The 18,492-nt window shown below is 43.7% G+C and overlaps 1 protein-coding gene across 1 annotated transcript in view; it reads left to right on the plus strand.

The window, feature by feature from the left end:
- Window positions 1-18,492, plus strand: part of LOC139931926 (adhesion G protein-coupled receptor D2) — a 113,402-nt gene that overhangs the window by 53,474 nt on the left and 41,436 nt on the right. The window contains exons 19-21 of the mRNA XM_071925564.2: window positions 4,258-4,299; window positions 9,405-9,458; window positions 13,765-13,951. Coding sequence (XP_071781665.2) covers window positions 4,258-4,299; window positions 9,405-9,458; window positions 13,765-13,951 — 283 coding nt within the window. The remainder of the gene's footprint in view (window positions 1-4,257; window positions 4,300-9,404; window positions 9,459-13,764; window positions 13,952-18,492) is intronic.

Below are 18,492 nucleotides of genomic sequence, written 5' to 3' on the forward strand. Positions count from 1 at the left end.
CAGTTGTCTAAGGGTCAAGATTTCACTATCAAAGCAAAACTTGGAAGTTTGCGCCGAAAAAAAATGCGGTCGGAAGCTTCAACTGCAGATTCCACTGCAGCCTCCATTTTTCATGACAGGAGGAAGGCGAAGGTGATGAAGGAGACAAAGAGGGGAAACGAAACTGCGCGCTAAAAACAAATTACGGGTCAAAATTACCGAGAGTTTGATTCACACAGGATTAGGGAACCTCTGTCTTCACGTTTTTTTTTGCGCTGTAATTTTTACTACATTTTTATTAAATCACAGACATTCGCACAGGATTAAAGCCACCGCCGATTTCCACAATTATTACAAATCACTGGACGTGCAAATAGGGATTCATTTTACAGGTGAATATGGTTCATGGTTTATCAAATGCACAATACAAATAAAGTTTAACTTGACTTCACTTGACATTAAGTGTAAAAATATATCTAAACTTTATATGCTGCTCATTTCTAACCACTGACATGCTTTATGAGAGCATGATGATGACCGTAACTGAAAGGCCACACGTGCGTCCATCAGCAGCCATGAGTCCCGCTGAAGTGTCCTTGAGCAAGGCACCGAACCCCCACCTGCTCCCTCACTCTCTGGATAAAAGCTTCAGCTAAATGCTTAAAAATGTAAAAAGCCTTAAAACAAAAAAAGCCTGCAGTGCTGTGAGTTCCTTTCATTGAAAATGTAAATTGAAACTGCGCTTCACATAATAGTAATGGAGCCGTCATTCTAAATAGACTGGATATAAGAACCTTTTTATTTGCAAAAGAGCTCTAGTTTTTGAATTTTGAAGAAAGTCCTCTTGAATTTGATTTACGTTTGCCTGCACGTTTCAGGCATTAAGCTGGCACTCTTACATTCATACTGGAACAAAGCCTTTGTACAGTTAAGTGTTACCAAAGTCTGGGGTCATGGTTGATTGATCTCATGTTACATTACATTGCATTTAGCTGATACGCTTATGAAGAGCGACTTACAATGACAGCAGCAGTAGATTAAGCTAAATTTCCTGCAGCAGCTTGCCAACATCACAAACAGCCAGCAGGAGAGAGTGCGAGGCTCAGAGCCGCAGCATCCTGACTGAATAGAATCGACTTTACTGTAAGTGAATTGATCTCTAAGTTCGACTCGCTCTTCCTTCTTCCCCAGCAGAGCAACAACACCCCTGTTTATTCAAACAAATGTTATTTTCTGTCTTGCATTGCCCCACACTGCATCTCTCTGGGGTGATGTATGTTTTTTTGTGAAACACAGTGTTTGTTGGCTTTAACTTTTTAAACATACAATTGTTCCCTAATTAGCTGGCCGCTAATTAATTTATGCTCCCCCGTTTGATGTATAGCAATACTTTGAAAGCAACTGCGCCGATCCTTTGCATAAATTTGTAGCATTTTGCCGCCGAGTTCAAAAGAAACAGGACTGGGTTTAGAAAAGCACACAATGCATTTAAATAATGCGCCCCATTTTTTCGACTGTGTTTGTTTTTTAGTGGGAATATTAATGAATTAACATTTTAAACAATCCATCATTATTGTTGTGATGCCACTTATTTTTAACTCAATTATATTCTAATGGATCATTTTTCCTAATGCGCACAGTATGTTTCCCCCACTTTGTTCACTACACAACAAAAGATTAATTACAAATAAGAGGAATGATCAAAAACATGATAATTAAATTGCAACGATAAGTTGGAAATCGCAATTCTAATGCAATACAATGGGGTATGTGTTGCAAATTACCACCCACTGTCTCTGGGTATTGTTTGTGCATGTGTGTTGGTGTGTGTATGTGTGTGTGTGTGTGTGTGTGTGTGTGAGCGAATATATGATGAGAGCATGTTTGAGCGCATGATGAACACTACTGTACATACAGTACTGTGCTTGTGCTGCAATGAAAGGTAAACTTCGAAGGTAAACTTTTGGAAGTGGTTTCACATCTAACACTACACTGTCAGTGAACATGGTAGGTTGTAAAGTCATATTTTACATTACAATGGCCTTACTCCAGCCTTGTAACCTGGGTATTAACCTAAGTGAAAGCATTGTAAGGACACAGTAAGACTCCACTAATGAAAATTGTTCTTACAATGAAGCACTGTATGGATTAGGGAGCTTTTCTTACACAGTATTTGTGTACTTCCAGTACTTTTCCATTAGTTATTACTCAGTAATAATGCCATTGTAAAATGTTTTTCTCCTCCTACACAAGTGACACAAGTCTCTGGCACAGCACCAGGTTTGAAAGACAGAAACCACCTGGTCAAGTAATTGTTGAGTCATTGATATTGATCAACAACCCTATCAATTCCCTGCAGATATATTATGGTCATTTTGTGCTTTGGGACATTTTTACAAAATTGTACTTATTGCTTTAATCATCTCATTTACATTACATTGCGTCTTATCCATTTAGCGAACTGACAATGAGCGCAACAATAGAGAAATCTACATCTTCAACATTACAAGCAACTGATAGTGCAAGGGTTTTTTTTTTTTTTTTTTTACTTGATTGTCTTTTGCTGATGTTTTATCCTGTTGTGTTTTAATGTTAAGTACTCTTGGAAGAGTAGGCTTTGGGCTAAAAGAGGTCCTAATAAAATTCAAACTCAAATCCACAGTCAGATCTCAGCTTGAGACCCCTCGTTCGATCTGTTGTCTTCGATGTGTCAGAGACCAGCAGCGTCGCCTGTGTAAGGAGGACGGATGTGCTGAGGCGGCAGCAGCCAGACGGGTCAGTCCGGTCCCTGAGGACGGGACGGCCAGCGGGAGGTGGACAGGCGGCAGCCCGGACTAGAGGTCGTCATCGTCGGCTATCGTCGGCCCGTCACTCCGAACGGCCCGCCAAATCATGTTGTCAATGGTGATGCATGGAGATCTCCCTCTGGCAAAGATTGGATGCTCCAAACTGGCTCTTGATTGATGCTTCGACCGGGTCGCGCCTGCCTGTCCTCAGGATGTGTCCTCACCCTCGCTGAGAGACGGAGGAACACAGACACTCTGAGAAGTAAAAGGAGAGAGATGTACTTTTAGAAGCGATTCTAAAAGTTTTTCTTTGTGCCGGCCAGACCTAGATTGACATAAAGCTGTCTTATCAAAAAATCTATCTATCAGCCTTGAAATTTATAGCATTTTTACCCCCCGTTTCATTTTTCTCGGTACATCTTTTGTGGCACGGTTCAATCGGCATTCCGTGAATGCTGTCCTCACCGTTCCCATTGAGGCGGCAGGATTGCATTATGGCCCGAAGGTGAATGCACAGCTTGTACATTCAATGGACGCCACAATGGACTGCAATGAAAAATAGCTGTTTTTCTGCAACCAAAAGTGCAGCCTTTATGCGTCCAAGGGCATGGCATTCTCAGCCCTGGGTACTAGTTGTGGAGTTCTGTGAACATGAAATATCTTCTTTTATGTGTCATTTTTTTCATTATTCTCCCTTTGTCTCTCTCTTTCTCCGCCTTCCCCTAATGATTTTCCTTGATAGACTCGTTTGGCCTGAGTTGCTCCATTCCTGTGTGTGTATGTGTGTGTGTGTGTGTGTGTGCGCGCTCATACTATACTATATTTATACTATATTAGTATAAGTATGTATGCTTGTACTCTGTGTGTTTGTGTGTACTGCATGTGTGTGCATGTACTCTGTCTGTCTGTGTGTGTGTGTGTGTGTGTGTGTGTGTGTGTGTGTGTGCTGGTACTCCCACAGTGTATTTGTGTGTTTCTGTGTCCGGGAACACAAACTGAACACAGGCACTTGAGACTGAACTATTTTCTATTTCGATAAAGCTGGAGGAAACCTTGGGTTTGAGCCTTTGATGGGTTAGTGGGGGCTGGGATGGGGGGGTGATTGGGGAGGTGGGTGGGTGGGTGGGGGGGTGCCGAACACGAAACAAATGCGAGCTGAGCCTTACAGAAGTGTCCCAGTTTGGAGAAGTTGTACTCTTTCAAGTCCTCGTCAGCCTAACTCCGCTTCTCTCTGCTCTCCACTTTCCACCGCAGTCCACTTCAGCGCTGCGGAGCTCCGATACGAACGAACCAAAGTAACCCGCACATGTCGCTGCATCCTCTACTTTTGATCTTTTCTTTTTTTTTTTTATGAGAGGATAAGAGAGAAAAAGACTGTAACAACTTTCTCCTTCCCCCCCCTCCTCATCCTCCTCTCTCTCTCTCTCTCTCTCCCTCTCTCTCTCCCTCTCTCTCTCTCTCTCTCTCTCTCTCTTTGTCTGTGTGTGTGCAGGGCCTGTTCATCTTCCTGATATATGGGGTGTACAACACAGAGGTAAGTCTGCATTGTGTCTCAAGGCTGTCGGAGTGAATGAGAGAAATGACAAGTTTCTGATGGGCTCCCTGCTTAAAAGCTGGGTGGGTGGGGTGTGAGAGTGGGAGCGTGTTCGTGTGTGTGTGTGTGTGTGTGTGGAGGAGGGAGGGGGGGGTAGTAGAAGGATGGGGAAGGAGGGAGGGGACGTCGTTTCCACGCGAGCGTCCCACTGCCCTTCATGCTTGGGCTAACTTATATGCATCCGGGTCCGACCATTAAACACTGACACGGCGCGGCTCTCAGCCACTCATTCCTCACCCACATTGGCTAATATTTCACTGCCTCTTTAAGTTTTTAAACTCACGGCCCTCCATTTAGCATCCTGACAAAGCCGCTGGCCGGGGCTCCGCGGGGCCCCAAGCAGCGTCTATACGCCGAGGGGGAAAAAAAACAAAAAACAATATGCAACCAACAATATGTGACGAGGGGAGCGGGGAAATATCATATTGAAATGCTGCGTTATTACCATTTAGATTCGCCGTAGCTAGGAGGGAGGAAAAAAAAAATTGAGAGGCGAGAGACTGGATTTAATGGATGAGGCTCAATTGTTAGAATCAGTCTAGGTCAAACGCAGCTAAGGCGATGTAAATAGGGTTAACTTTAGATGTGCATAAGCGATATCGCATCTAAGTTTTTGTGAACTTGCGGCCAATTACTCATTTCCAGACACTCCTCCGTTTCCTCGCCTTAAGGTGCTTTTGTATTCAGGAGAAAAAATTGCCATAAAGGACACTTAACATTTCCAGACATCTAGAAGTTATGCCTCTTTTTTTTTTTTTACCAAAGATCTCAGAACCATTGAATCAGTCTTTTATGATATATGTGATGCAGTAATTGAAGCAAATCCTGTTGAACAGATTTACAGAAACGTTCAGTACTGTGAAGATCCAGTCATTTGAGGAAATAGGTAAGCGGTGATTGTTGATATCTCAGCAAAATACAAAAAAGTATATTCTGTGTATAATGCCAAAGTAAATCAATCAGGCTGTCTCTCCTCCACGGCTGGAATGAACCGCGGTTGACTTCTCTTTAGCGCCGATGCATACAAGCACATCTCATCTTTTCAGTCGCCCCTTGTTGCTTTGACTGAGTGTACAAGGTCATCCTCGCCCGCCCCCTCCCTCTCCCTCTCCATCTCCATCCCTTCTCTCTCTCTCTCTCTCTCATCTCTTTTCTCTTCATCCTCCTCCATTGTACCCTTCCCTCCATCATCACCCTCTGACCATCCGAGTCAGAGCATCTCTCCTTCTCACCTCCGCCTCCACCTTCCCTGCCCTTTCTGCCCTCCGTTCCCTTTTGTCCCCCCCCCCCCCTTGTCCTCTTCCCTTTTTTTTTGCCCCTCTCCTCTCCAGAGCGTGAAGAGCCGTCCCTGAGTCAGAGGCGACGCGCCGGCAATGGCGAGCGACGGAGGGCTGACCCCGCGCACTGTAAAATAAATCACCGCCGCGTTCTTGCTTAAGTGGCTTTTTTTTAGTGCCCGGGAATCCATTTTCTTACTCCCAAGTTCCCCTTGACCCCCGCGGGGGGGGGGCCTTCACAATTTGTGAGCAGCTTGTGTACACGTTCCGCTTTTTCAAAAGGGCCGCGCTTCTTTGTTAACGTTTGGGAAAAAAAAAAGCAATAATCTTTGCCTTTTTTTCCCCTGTCCATTTCTCTTTCTCTTTCTGGATCCTCACCACCTCCTTCCTCTTGACTCCTTTTGCCCCCCCCATCCACCCCCCTCACCCCTCCTCCCTTTTTGCTTTCTATCTCTCCCTTGTTCTCACCGCATGCCGCACGGTGTGACAAAGAACACCGATGGCTTCGGGTTTCGCCCTTCATGACACCTAAAAGGAAATACTTGTTTAATAGAAAAATTACAGAAAAGCTGAATGGGAATGATCAAAAGTTTTTTTTCCCCCATAATCAAAGAGCGGAAGGGAGAGGCCAGAGTGAGACAGGGGGGGTTTCTGTTCTGTCTGTATTGGTTTAAGCTAACCAGCCTTGATCGCCGGGGACGGTAACCTCTCTTTTGATCGCATTAGCACACACGCATCGGGCCGCCACCAGCTTCGCGGGGCGGTGCGGATCAACGGCTGCTCCAAAGGTCGACGCCGATCTCCGGCGATGAGAAACTAGCGCTAAGAGCGGACGGGGTCAAGTGGACGGATTAAACGATACTGTGGCGTTGCGTTTCATTTCTAAATCACACAGTTTCTGCTGTTGGCGAGGGATGCTGTTAAAAGAGCTGGGGGAAGAGGCTATTCTGTGTGAAGTCTATGGAAAAAACTTTGCAAAGTTGCCGTACTGTAGTTGTTGATCCGAAATAGGTGAAAATAAATAATAAATAGGTGAAGAAATTTTACTTTGATATGCTAAAGAAAGGTGCTGAATTAACCAACGGCTGTTAAAATTCCATCAAAGTCAGAAAACGCTCCATTTAGGCTTCAGGAGGCGGGTTCCCAGGCTCCGTAATTACAAATATGGCATGGAAGACGGACCGCGTCTGCCGCTATTACACTCGATTGCAGCGTTTTAATTGCTAATTACCCGACAATAGCTCTCCATTATTCATCACAATTAGCTTTTCCTTGGTGGTCACCTTGTAATCCTCCGCTTTGATGACCTTTTATTTCCATCAACTCCAAGGATGTCGGCAGGTGTTGTCGGGCGCGCTGCTTTCATATGGTAATCGCTTAGCGCCCATTTACATGGGGAACCGTGCTTTGCATCAGCGCGAAACCTTGAGTGCGCGCGAAACGCCTTAAACACATAACGATCGTCTAAAACAATGCCCTTCCCCTCATTGTCAAATGATTAATTAAGTCGTGTCATGTAATTGCCTCAGCACGCCGGCTGCTTTTGATATGAATGAAATCCCCAGGATTTCCCTCCCCCGCTGAATAACGTTAAGGCAACGTCTCTCCGACGTCTCCGCCGTGTCGAAGGCCTTACGCAGATCTTGTCAGAATTAATAGGAGGGTTTTGGAAACATGACACTGGTGCTGTTGATTCTGCCCTGTCACAAGGCTTGTGCTCTCTTCATTATGTGGCCCTTCAACGATGGTGTGTATGCAAAACATCCTCAGCATACACACATCGCCGTCTCTGAGTGTGTGTGTGTGTGTGTGTGTGTGTGTGTGTATCTCTTCTGTGCGGTGTCATAATTTATGACACGCCGCAGCCTAATGAAGCCGTAAGCCATAATGCATATTCACTAACGTGGTGGGCTGGGCTGGGACGCGCCGCGGTGATGAGCGCCCAGCCGCTACAAATTTACAGTGAGCGCTGACAGCGTGCACGAACACACGCACACACACACACACACACACACACACAGACAGATCTTATTGGTGCCAGAGGCTTTGCAGTGGAAGACTTCCACCTAGTTAACGGACCTGTGGCATCCTGAGCTGTTCTGCTGCGTTTTTGTTTTGTTTTAAATGAACCAGGTTTCTATTTACAGTGAAAATAGGCTTATTGTAAAAAAGATAGGGATTCAAATATGTTTGCAATATTTATATCAGTATTTAATAACAGTATTTAATATTCAACCACTTTTTCACAAGTCATCAGCCCTATTACACAGTATTAGTAATTATTTATTAACTAAATAACAAAGCATGGGAGATTAGAAACTTTAGAATTTACATCTTTCCAACAGAGAAATACTTTAATTTACAGCTGCTGCTGTATTACAAATATACATTTTTATATATTACCACATGAATTTCCTAATTCCTGTGGCTTTAACAAGAATTTATAGAATGGATCCTAAATTACCTCAAATTTCTGAATATCTGGTTTATATCTGGTAACACTTAACACCTGTATTCCACCTTATTAATTAACCTGCGTAATAACCAAGGGAAAAGTGCTCAATCATAATGCACATAATAAAAATTGCGTTGTAAGCACATCATGTATGATGGAGATTTTCATCAATAACTTATAGATTTATTTTATTTTTATTTTGTACTTGCAATACATTTCCATAGGTTAATACACAGGTTAAATAAACAGAATAAGGGCTTTTCAAAGTGTTATGGAGCATCTGTGTTCTGATTAAATTGTGTACTTACATGTAATATTTATGAATAATTTGTTGATATCATTAATCAGTCATTAATAATTGAAGGGTTTGATTCCAAGACACAATATATCCATTTAAAAGAAACATTCCTGCCTGATATTCATCAGTCAATATTACATGAATAAGGATGATTTCCTCCAAATTACTGCTGTTTTGTACAAAGGTCTTAGATTAGATCTCATTTTGGAATGAAATTCTTTAAATGCTTCTGAAGCGATGAATGAAACAGCATCTGCCTTCATTTTTTAATGAATTGAATTTTTTTTACCCACCTTTTGAAAAATTTGACACCTGCACTTACAAAATAATTATTCGCAAAAAAACTAATTATGATACTTATTCTGTCAAATTGGTAACCCTTTTACTCACTGCATCTGCTGTATTTTAGATATATTGGATGATAAATTTCAATGTTTTTTTTCCCCAGAAACGTAGATATACTATATATATTGTATATATATGTATATCTGAAATGTTGGGTCTCAGAGCGGTCTGGTGCTGTGTGGTAAATGAAGGTGTGTTGTACTCTGTTTCATCCGGAGTGTAAAAATGTAATCTGTTCTGCTAGGGCGGTCCCTTCTCCTCCAATAGCTCCATTTGTTGGTCCCGGCGCTCCGTGTTGACAGATGATCGCTCCAAGTCGCCTCCTTAGTTTGCCGGCTCTATGTGTCACTTTCAAGTCCCATTAGCCACTGGAACATACTGGAACATTTCCACCGCCCCTCCCCTCCCCCGTCTCCCCTCCCCAAATGCTGCTTATCGCCGCTCCGAAAAACGACGTCCCAAAACATGTCTCTCTCTTTTTTTTCTAATGCTCTCCCTTTTTTTTCTGCATTCTTTATTTTGAATTTCACGCTTTGGTTGCTCGCAAGAGATACCCGTGAAGGATTTTTTGTTTTGATCCGGTGTAAGCGTGTGTTTCTTCGAGCGCTGTGTCACATACACTTATCTCTTTCTCTCCCCCGCTCTCTCTCTCTCTCTCTCTCTCTTTCAGGTTCGGAGCACGGTCAACAGGATCAAGGAGAGGAGAAAAGCTCTTAATTTTTCAGTATGTAACCCACTATTTCCCTGTGAACACGTGTGTGTGTTTGTGCGTGTGTGTATGTGTGTGTGTGTCATAGATTCACACCAATGCTGCAGACACAATTTTCCTCACAGCTTTTGCTTCTTGTGAAAAAAATGCAATGCCAATGAAAAGTAGCCACAAAGCAACACTGTACATCTACTAGCCTCCCGCTACCCGACAGTCCATGTTAGATGCCCTTATACATCAAACATGGACCCTCCGTAATAGCTCCCGACCCCCCCCCCCCCACACACACACACACCCCACCCCCACCCCCGCTCCCCCCCACCCCCTCCTCATTTCAGCACCTTCATCCCAGCAATGTCAAGCTCCGCGGTGGGTTACAAGTTTCTAATCCAGGACAAGCCGTCCCCTGACATTAAAGTGTCAGGACAGTATTTATACCTGGCTGGACGCTGCCGTTTGGCTGGAATGGCGGCGTGCTGCCTCTGTGTGTGTGTGTGTGTGTGTGTGTGTGTGTGTGTGTGTGTGTGTGCATCCAGGAGGATCACTTAGCCCAGGCGAAGCACTTTAAAAGTAGTTAATAGTCTCTAGCACACACACACACACACACACACAATTATAGACCCCAACATCCACACCTTGGAAGATACACACCCACTCTCATCATTCCACACTCCCTTGCCCCCCCACATCTCACACACACACACACACACACACACACACACACACACACACACACACACACACACTGCGACTTGTCCCTTATGAGTGATCACATTAACTCCACTCCTCTCTCCAGGTTGTTGTGTCACGCTTTATAGCCAGCAGCACGTTGTCCTGTCCCACTCCCCCCGCCCCCCCACCCCACACACACACACACACACCCACACCCCACCCCTCACCCCCATCAGGTCATCCAAGAGGGAATGAGACCATTTCTGACGGCAGATTGATTTTTAGAATATCCGGCTGCCCCCTACTTCCCTTTGACCCCCTCCTGACAGGCGGACACACTGTAAAGACAAGAACCAGTAAAAGAAAAAAAAAAAAAAAAAAAATGACGGGGTGGTGGTGGGACGGGGGGGGGGGGGGGGAAGTGGTGGGAGGGGGTACTTGAGCCCCCGGGGGCCCCTTGCCGCCGGGTGCAGCCTGATATATTGGCCGCCCATGTTATCAGTGAGCCCCCCCACCCCACCCCACCGTCATTTTTAGTGCTCTCTCTCCCCTCTCTCGCTGGCAATTTTCCAATCTCGCCGGGTTCCGCCACCAGAACGCGTTTTTTAGCCGTCACAGCCGCCTGACGTTTTTTAGCTAATGCTATTTTGCGCCATAAATCCCGCTTGAAATACTGTATCTACCTGTCCTTTGGCTAGATAGGAGACGTTTGGCTCTAGATGACCGCACATGCCCCTATATATCCCCTCGTTGTAAAACATAGGATTGGGTATCGCGGCGTGCCGGGTGAGGGATAAAGAGGCTTCGGCGGCGCTCCGTTACCGCATATGGGGGGTCATTAGAAGACGAATGGCACTTGTCGTAGATAGAGGGGTTTATACGTCGTTTCATTCTGAACGATTGAAGGGTTAAAGCTTCTGAGAGAATTCACCGCAGATTTCAACACTATTTCATAACTTAGGATTTACTGATTTGAAATGGCTATTTAGATTACATAAGATAAGATGAAACTTTAATGATCCCTCTGGGGAAACTGGGTACATTTACATTTTTTGGTTTGCTGACAATCTTATCCAGTGCGACTTGCAATGAGTGCAACAGTAGAATAAGCTTAAATTCGTAGATCACCGATATTACAAGCAGGCAATACTAAGGATTGCAAAGCCACAGCACCTTATAATAGATCTAACAAATATTCCCAAGTCCCCAAAATGATCATGTATGATAGAGAAAAGCCATAAGAAAAGACACAATATTGTGATTGTCATTTTTAAACAAATTAAATCACCAGCATTTGAAAGAGATATTGTACTAACAAAAAACAAACACCCATGGATATAATTTAAGGGTAATTCAATGATATCTCGCTCTTGGTACAGTAACATGACCTCTGACCTCTTGTATAAATTCCACCAAATCTAATCACACACTCTCCCCTCTTTAATTTCGCCCTTCCATCGACCTCTTTAGCCCTTTTCCTTGCCGTAGCCCCCTACATGGGCGAGGGTCGTGCAAACAGCTTTTTTAGCCCCCCGGGGTGGAGAGGTGGTGGGGTTTTAGTTATTTACACACACAGAAACACACACACACACACACACACACACACTCAGCCGGCCTGACCAATGTAGCCCCCCCACTTGATACCGAGTACCTCCTGACCCCCCCTGACCTCCCACTTGTACACACACTGCCAGATTGCTTGGTGAAATAAAGCTGTCAGTTGCAGGACCCAAATAAAAAACGATCCCCCCTCAACACTCGGAGTTCCGCGCCCCTGACACCACTGAAATATAGATATAAATTGGAAGCGGATTAGTTTTTTGATCTTAATTCAAGTTTTGACAAGATATAGGAAGCCAGAGGGTTGGGCGGAATGCATGGGTGTGTATGTGCACAGTTGTGTGTGTGTGTGTGTGTGTGTGTGTGTGTTCATTTCAGAATATGTATGCTTCTCTCTCGCTCTCTCTCCCTATATCTCGTTCTCTTTCTGTATGCACTTACCAATCACATTTCATGCATTTAGCTGACACTCTCATCCAGAGGAACTCACAGTGAGAAATATGAGCGTGTGTATTTGTCTGTCTGCACTGTGTGTGTGTGTGTGTGTGTGTGTGTGTGTGTGAGGCATTCCTCCCTGATAGACAGATGTAACACAAGAGGCCCGGGGCCGTCAGAGCAGCCCATTCTGTTTGAGAGCTGTGCAAACAAATGGGTTTTCAGTGATTGGCGTTTATTTTGGTCTAGCGGGGAGATGTGTGTGTGTGTGTGTGTGTGTGTGAAGTGTGTGTGAAGTGTTTGAAACGAGCAGCTTTCAGAGTTGAAGTCGCGGAGCAGGTGCCCGGTTTTGTTTCTGGATATATTGGAAGGACACAACCGTCTACAATAGTCCATGACATCATTTTAATGCACATTTAGACTAACTTTGAATACTTAACAGAGTCTTCAATTATTAGAAATTCATATGTGGATGAATGTGAATTGTCATGTTTACACTCCTGATGAACTGATGAACTGAAGATTAATGCAGCATACTCTATAATCCTGTATGTTCATTAGAATTTTAACATATTTTAGGGCAACACAATATTCACAATAAAGTCATATCGATTTTTTTTTTTTGCTGAATATTGTGATTCAGATATTAATTGTGATACATGTGGACAGTGTTTTCAACATAATTTCTTTTTCAGCACAAGTGTGTTAACTGTGTAAGTGCATATATTGCATAAGTGAGGCCAAAGATACAATGAGCTGATAATGCTTATGATCAGTTTCAGTAAAAAGAAAGATGTGCAACTGTAGGAATTCTGCAGCTCTATGAAACCTTGTTTAGAAAGACGAACACCTAAAACACCTATTCCTCTGGCAGTGTGGCATTGGTAGCGTTACAATTTTGTAGTTTAAAACGAATATACCAATTTTTTGGGGGGGAGATAAGGTTACTTACCTGTTAAGACACCAAAATCATCCATGTGTCACGTTCCATGCTAACACTTATAGCATACACTACATTGAGTGATAGTAGATGACAAAGTATGAAGACTGACCTTTTACTAATGAAAAGTTAACAGTTTTTTATTACATGGTCTGTAGATTCAAAGATTCAAATGAAATATGAACTCATTAAGGTTGATGTAGTCAGGTTTAGTTTTAACTATTGAACTATTTCAGGTGAAAAAACACGTATTCATCCGCTGCGCAGTGATTTTTAGCTGCACACAGTCTCCCGTTGTTTACCACCTTCACTTCTTATGGAAACAGGGACAACATAATGTTATTTTTGAATCATAGTTTATGTAAATTTTACCAATATCCTACAGAAAATAGCCAGACTTTGCCGCGTATCATTTAAGATAAGTTACCATGTAACTTTAGAGCTGCTACAAGTTGTCATTTTCTCACTTCTGAGTGTAATGCTAGTCGCCTGCTATCCCTCAACATAGTGTATGCTAGTGTTAGCTTGGAGCAATAATCTACCGGGGACACATGGATGATTTTGGTGCCTATTTTCACTGAACAGGTAAGTTGACCAATGGGACAATCTCCTGCACATATTCCTTTAAACTGTGCAGGACCACAGTATATGTTGTGATTCTATGCTCTTCCCCTGTGTTCTCCTCTTCATCATGCCTGTCCCCTCCTCATACAGAACTGTGCCAGCTCCCGCCCGTCCAGCTCCGTCACCAGCTCCCGTCCGGCCAGCTCCCCGCTGCCCGGCGCCCCGGGACCCCAGACGCTCAGCCGGGAGGAGGAGGAGGAGGCCGCCCCCGCCTACCCCTACCCCAACACCACGGCCACGGGGGGGGAGGAGGAGGAGGAGGAGGAGAGGGCCAGGGGTGAGTCAACACAGTAATACTACAGACACAGCAGCTCTATCTACCAGCCTCCTCTCTGCTGGCCTTACCGCCCAAAAAGCACAACCAATCCGCCACCACTCAAAAAGAACAAGTAAGGCCATCCATTGTGTGATATATGTTTTTTTAATTAGAAGCAAAGATTACATCTAAAAATGTAAGAATAAGTGAAATATTTTGAAGGTCGCAAATCTTTTTTTTTTTTTTTTTTTTAATCTTCGTGCGGCTTTTCTTCGTGAGGTACAGCACCTGTAGCCTTGTCTTTTGAGAATTTCAGTTTAGAAGTGGCAGTTTTTCCCTGGAAGGATTTTGATTGTCTGGATGTGGTTGAATACTTAAGATTCGGCTAAGCCTTTTCAGACGCAACCTTCACTGGAACCTAATCAGTGTTGAGAGGGTGTGTGTGTGTGTGTGTGCGTGAGTGATGTTTCACTCATTCCCCTTTGCTCCAACATCCAAGACAGGTTTCTGTATAGGCACTCACTCTAAATAACATTAGAGGGAGAGTTGCATAGATGTTGCTGTGGATCCAGTTTTTGTTGTTGTTTTGTTGCTTTTTTAGTTTGTTTTGAGCTGAGATTTTTTATAAGCCCAATAGGTTTTTTTTTTACCTCACCTGCACAAACTGCATCTCTTCTTTCTACTTTTTATCATCATATATTTACTTATTTTTTTATTATATTAGACTTTATTTTATTTCAATTTTCTTCACTATTGCTGTTTTTCTGCTATGTTTCATTCTATTCTCTGTTTTCTTTCTTTCTGCCTGTTTGCAAAGCACTTCGTTCACTTCTAGGAAAGTTCTATATAAATACAATTTATTCCAACGTTTATTATATTTTAGCAGCTTTTTTTTATTACTTTGCTTCTATGTTTTATCACTGTGAACCTTAACTAAACTAAACTACATACAAAAAACAGTTCTGTCAGTCAGTCTGTCCCTGGTCTATCCACACAGATCCAGATAGTGCATTGGATTTAATAACACCTATCTTTTTTTCTCTCTCTCTTCGTTGGCAAATCTGTAAGGCATTACACTGTGAAACGGAGAGTAGCGGCTGGCCTGCTGAGTGAAGTCAGACATCAGAAATCTCCTGTTCAGCTCTTAACACTAACCAGACTCCCTGGCTTCAATCTGGCTGCCTGACCCGCGCTGCACTGAGCCGAGTTAAGAGTCATTTGGTTGTGGAAAAGATTGGAGGCAACAGTTTCAAAGCAACGGAGAGAGAGAGAGAGAGAGGGAGAGGTCGATCCTTGGTTTCATTGTGTAATTTAAAGCCGGTTTCAGTGTCACTCTGCCTTATTGCCCAGTTGATGCAGCGTTTACACTGCTTTCCGAGTCTTGCAGAGTTTTTAGATCTTAGTTTTGTTTGCACAAGTGATAAAAACATTGAAAAAAGGCGGAGAAAAGAAATGCAGGCTGTGCTGCTGAGACGCAGAAACGCAGAGGGGCTTATAAAAATATCTAACTCCGGAAAAATCAATATGGCAAGCGATGACACAGATGACTGGGGAGGCAGCGTTTAGCTTTTGGAAAAGCCACTCAGCTGATCTCCGCAATACTAATTCACCAGAAGGTTTTAAGAGAAAACGTCAACAAAAAAAACAGCTTGTTCAAAAGCAGTAGCAAAAAGGTGTATTATTTTTTGTTTAAACTCTACTCTTTTGCACTCTTAAACATTACTTCTCCTGTTCTTGTGCCTGTTTATATTGTTGGTTGTCTTGTGTGTGTTCCTGAGTTTCTTCTTCATGGCCCTTAACTCTTCACCATGGCTCTAAACCACTTTGGATTACACTGTTGTATGAAATGCGCTCTATAAATAACATTTGATTTAATGACATATCAATATGAAACGGAACAATTAAATATCACATAACGCATCTCCAGCTGGTAAACACTGTGCAGGTCATGCTTTATGACTTGTACAATAATGATATTCCCATTTGAATCGTACCGGTGCTGTGTGTTATCGCTCCTTGTTGCCGCTCTTGTGCGTCTCTCACTGCGCGGCCGGTGATTTACAGCGTTTCCTTTGCAGGTGATTTGCATGGCCCCCCCCCCGACACCATTACTGTCTCTTTCATTCACTCGGCGCGCGGTAGTTAAATCAGTCCTTACGTCACATTTACATGACTGAACCTCCAGCGCAAGACAAATCAAACTCGGCGGTAAAAACATTGTTTCTGACGAAGCGCAAACGCAGAAATAATTGATTGTCAGATGATATTATTCAGCTCATTTGCCCCCCCCCCCCCCCCCCTTCTGCTCCTGACTCAATGCTGCGACATGCAAATGCGACTGGTTCCGCGTGATCGAGTGCCGCCGGGACGAGTTCGGCGGCCGAGCGCTCGTACAGTACAAACTACTACTGTATGCATACGATTATGCAGCAGGGGCGCGCACATGCACACGTGCACGCTCGCTCAGCACACTGTAACTAATCATCCTGACGAGCCGCACTCCCCTGACTATAATGCAGCGCTACATGAGCGATGATTGAATATTTGTTTTTAATACAGGGCTATTTTTTAAAACCGTCTGCGACTCTGTGAGGGAGGGGCGAGGCGCAGCAGGGAGAGAGAGGGAGTTTGTGTGTGTCTGATGGTGTGTGTTTGTGTTTGTTTGTGAGTGATTGTGTGTGTTTGAAAGGGAGATAGACGGACAAGAGAGACGTGTTGAGAGGGAATCACTTTTGTTGTAGAAAATGTTGCATGAGGAGGATCAAGAAAGAGTTTGCAAAGTTCAGTGAGACGAGAAACAACATTTTAAGGGTTAGAAAGGTATGTATTAAGTATAAAATATAGTCAAAATACAATAGAAACAACTATTTGCATCAATCTGCCTTTCTTTTGTGGCTGTGTCTTATCACATCATATCATCAGAAGGCATTGAGAAAAGGGGCATCATCATCAATCAAGTCAATCGATCAATGAAACTGTATTTATTTACCCATTCATCTTAGTTACTTATTCATTTATTATTTGTTCATTTGTTTGACCAGGCAGGTCAGTTAAGAACAAATTGTTATTTGCTATAGAGACCTGCCTGTTTAGATTTTCAGTATCAATCAGAATATCTCTCGCCCTCTAAGGGAGAAATGAAGAGTTTGATCATGACGTTTCATTCAATCATAACCATTAAAGTTATCATTCAATATCTCTAAAATATAGAGCATCTCCTCCCTAACATGTTTTTCAGTTTTTGTGGCGACTAAAAGCGTTTAGGAATCACAGCGGACGTCTCGTTTTGGCAGGGAACTCTTCAGGTAGAGCCGAACCACGCCGGGACCAGAACGACCAGAAGCCTTCACGTCGATGATGCCTTTATTTCGACGGTTCGCTGCACAGACGCCACAACACTCGTCCCTCCGTACCAAACAAAGCGCGGCAAACTAACAGATGGGTCCCGCTCTTCCCAACAATAACCGCTGCATCTCCTAACTGATAGCGGTATCTCGCGTGTACAAGGTCAGACCCTTGTTGGTAAGGGAAATGGAGGGGTGGTGGGGGGGGGGGTGGGGGGTCGAGGGGGGTTGAGGGCGGTGTGGGGGGGGGGGGTCGGGCCCTGCGTGTAGCCCTGCTTTTGATACCTTTATGCCTTTTCCATCTCTCCGTTCACTCAGGTTGGATGGAACAAAAGGCCGAGGCAGGCATTGGCTTATGTTATGGGGAAACAAAGGGGCAAAGGTAAAGGTGCTGCGAGCGCCAGAGAAGGACAAGTGCATATGAAGGAATAGAAGAAGAATGGGGACGAAGAATGACAAGAATTTGAATTGAAAGTGGAAGGGTTGTGTGGGTGTTTGTGTATGTGTGCATGAGTGTTGCATTCCTGATGAGATGGGCCCGCACAATGGCTGAGTTGAAGGTCGCGAGCCCTGTTGAGCGGGAATAATGCGCCGGGTCGCCAATGTTGCTTCATGCCGTGTCTTCGCTTTGTTAAAGCCTCGTTCCCAAAGAGCAAAGACGGCCGCGCGGCAATCTTCCTTTTATTATCCACGCGTTGAATTCAAAGGGCCATTAAGTGTTCCTGCGAGGTTTGTTTTCTGTCTTCGTGACGGTGCTTGACCGCGCTGTTTGAATGTTTGAGCTTCAATGACAATGCGTCTTGATGTTTTATCTCCAATTTATGCTATTGTGTGGTAATGACCTTTTGCCTCAACGTCTTTGGAAAACTGTTAAATATTCTAATATTCCTAAAAGTGAACGTCACAGCCATGCTCGGGAGATAATTCTTAAGAAAATGACAATTAAGTTTAAATAGATGAATTTGGGTGTATTATTAGGTTTCATTTAACATTTTAAGCATCCAAAAGTTCCCAAAATTGAAGAATCACTCCGTATCCTTTTGTGAATCTCGATGTGTATACTGTAGGGACGGGACGGCATGCTTATCTCACGATACGATTCGATACGCAATGACAAATGACAAAAAAGTCTGACTGATTTTCTAGCAATGGCATTGGTTTGCTGGAACGTAAACAACAATTTAAAAATGTCCTTACAAAGTGCGAATAATATCATTT

The sequence above is a fragment of the Centroberyx gerrardi genome, chromosome 9, assembly GCF_048128805.1.
Source record: "Centroberyx gerrardi isolate f3 chromosome 9, fCenGer3.hap1.cur.20231027, whole genome shotgun sequence".
NCBI lineage: Eukaryota > Metazoa > Chordata > Actinopteri > Beryciformes > Berycidae > Centroberyx > Centroberyx gerrardi.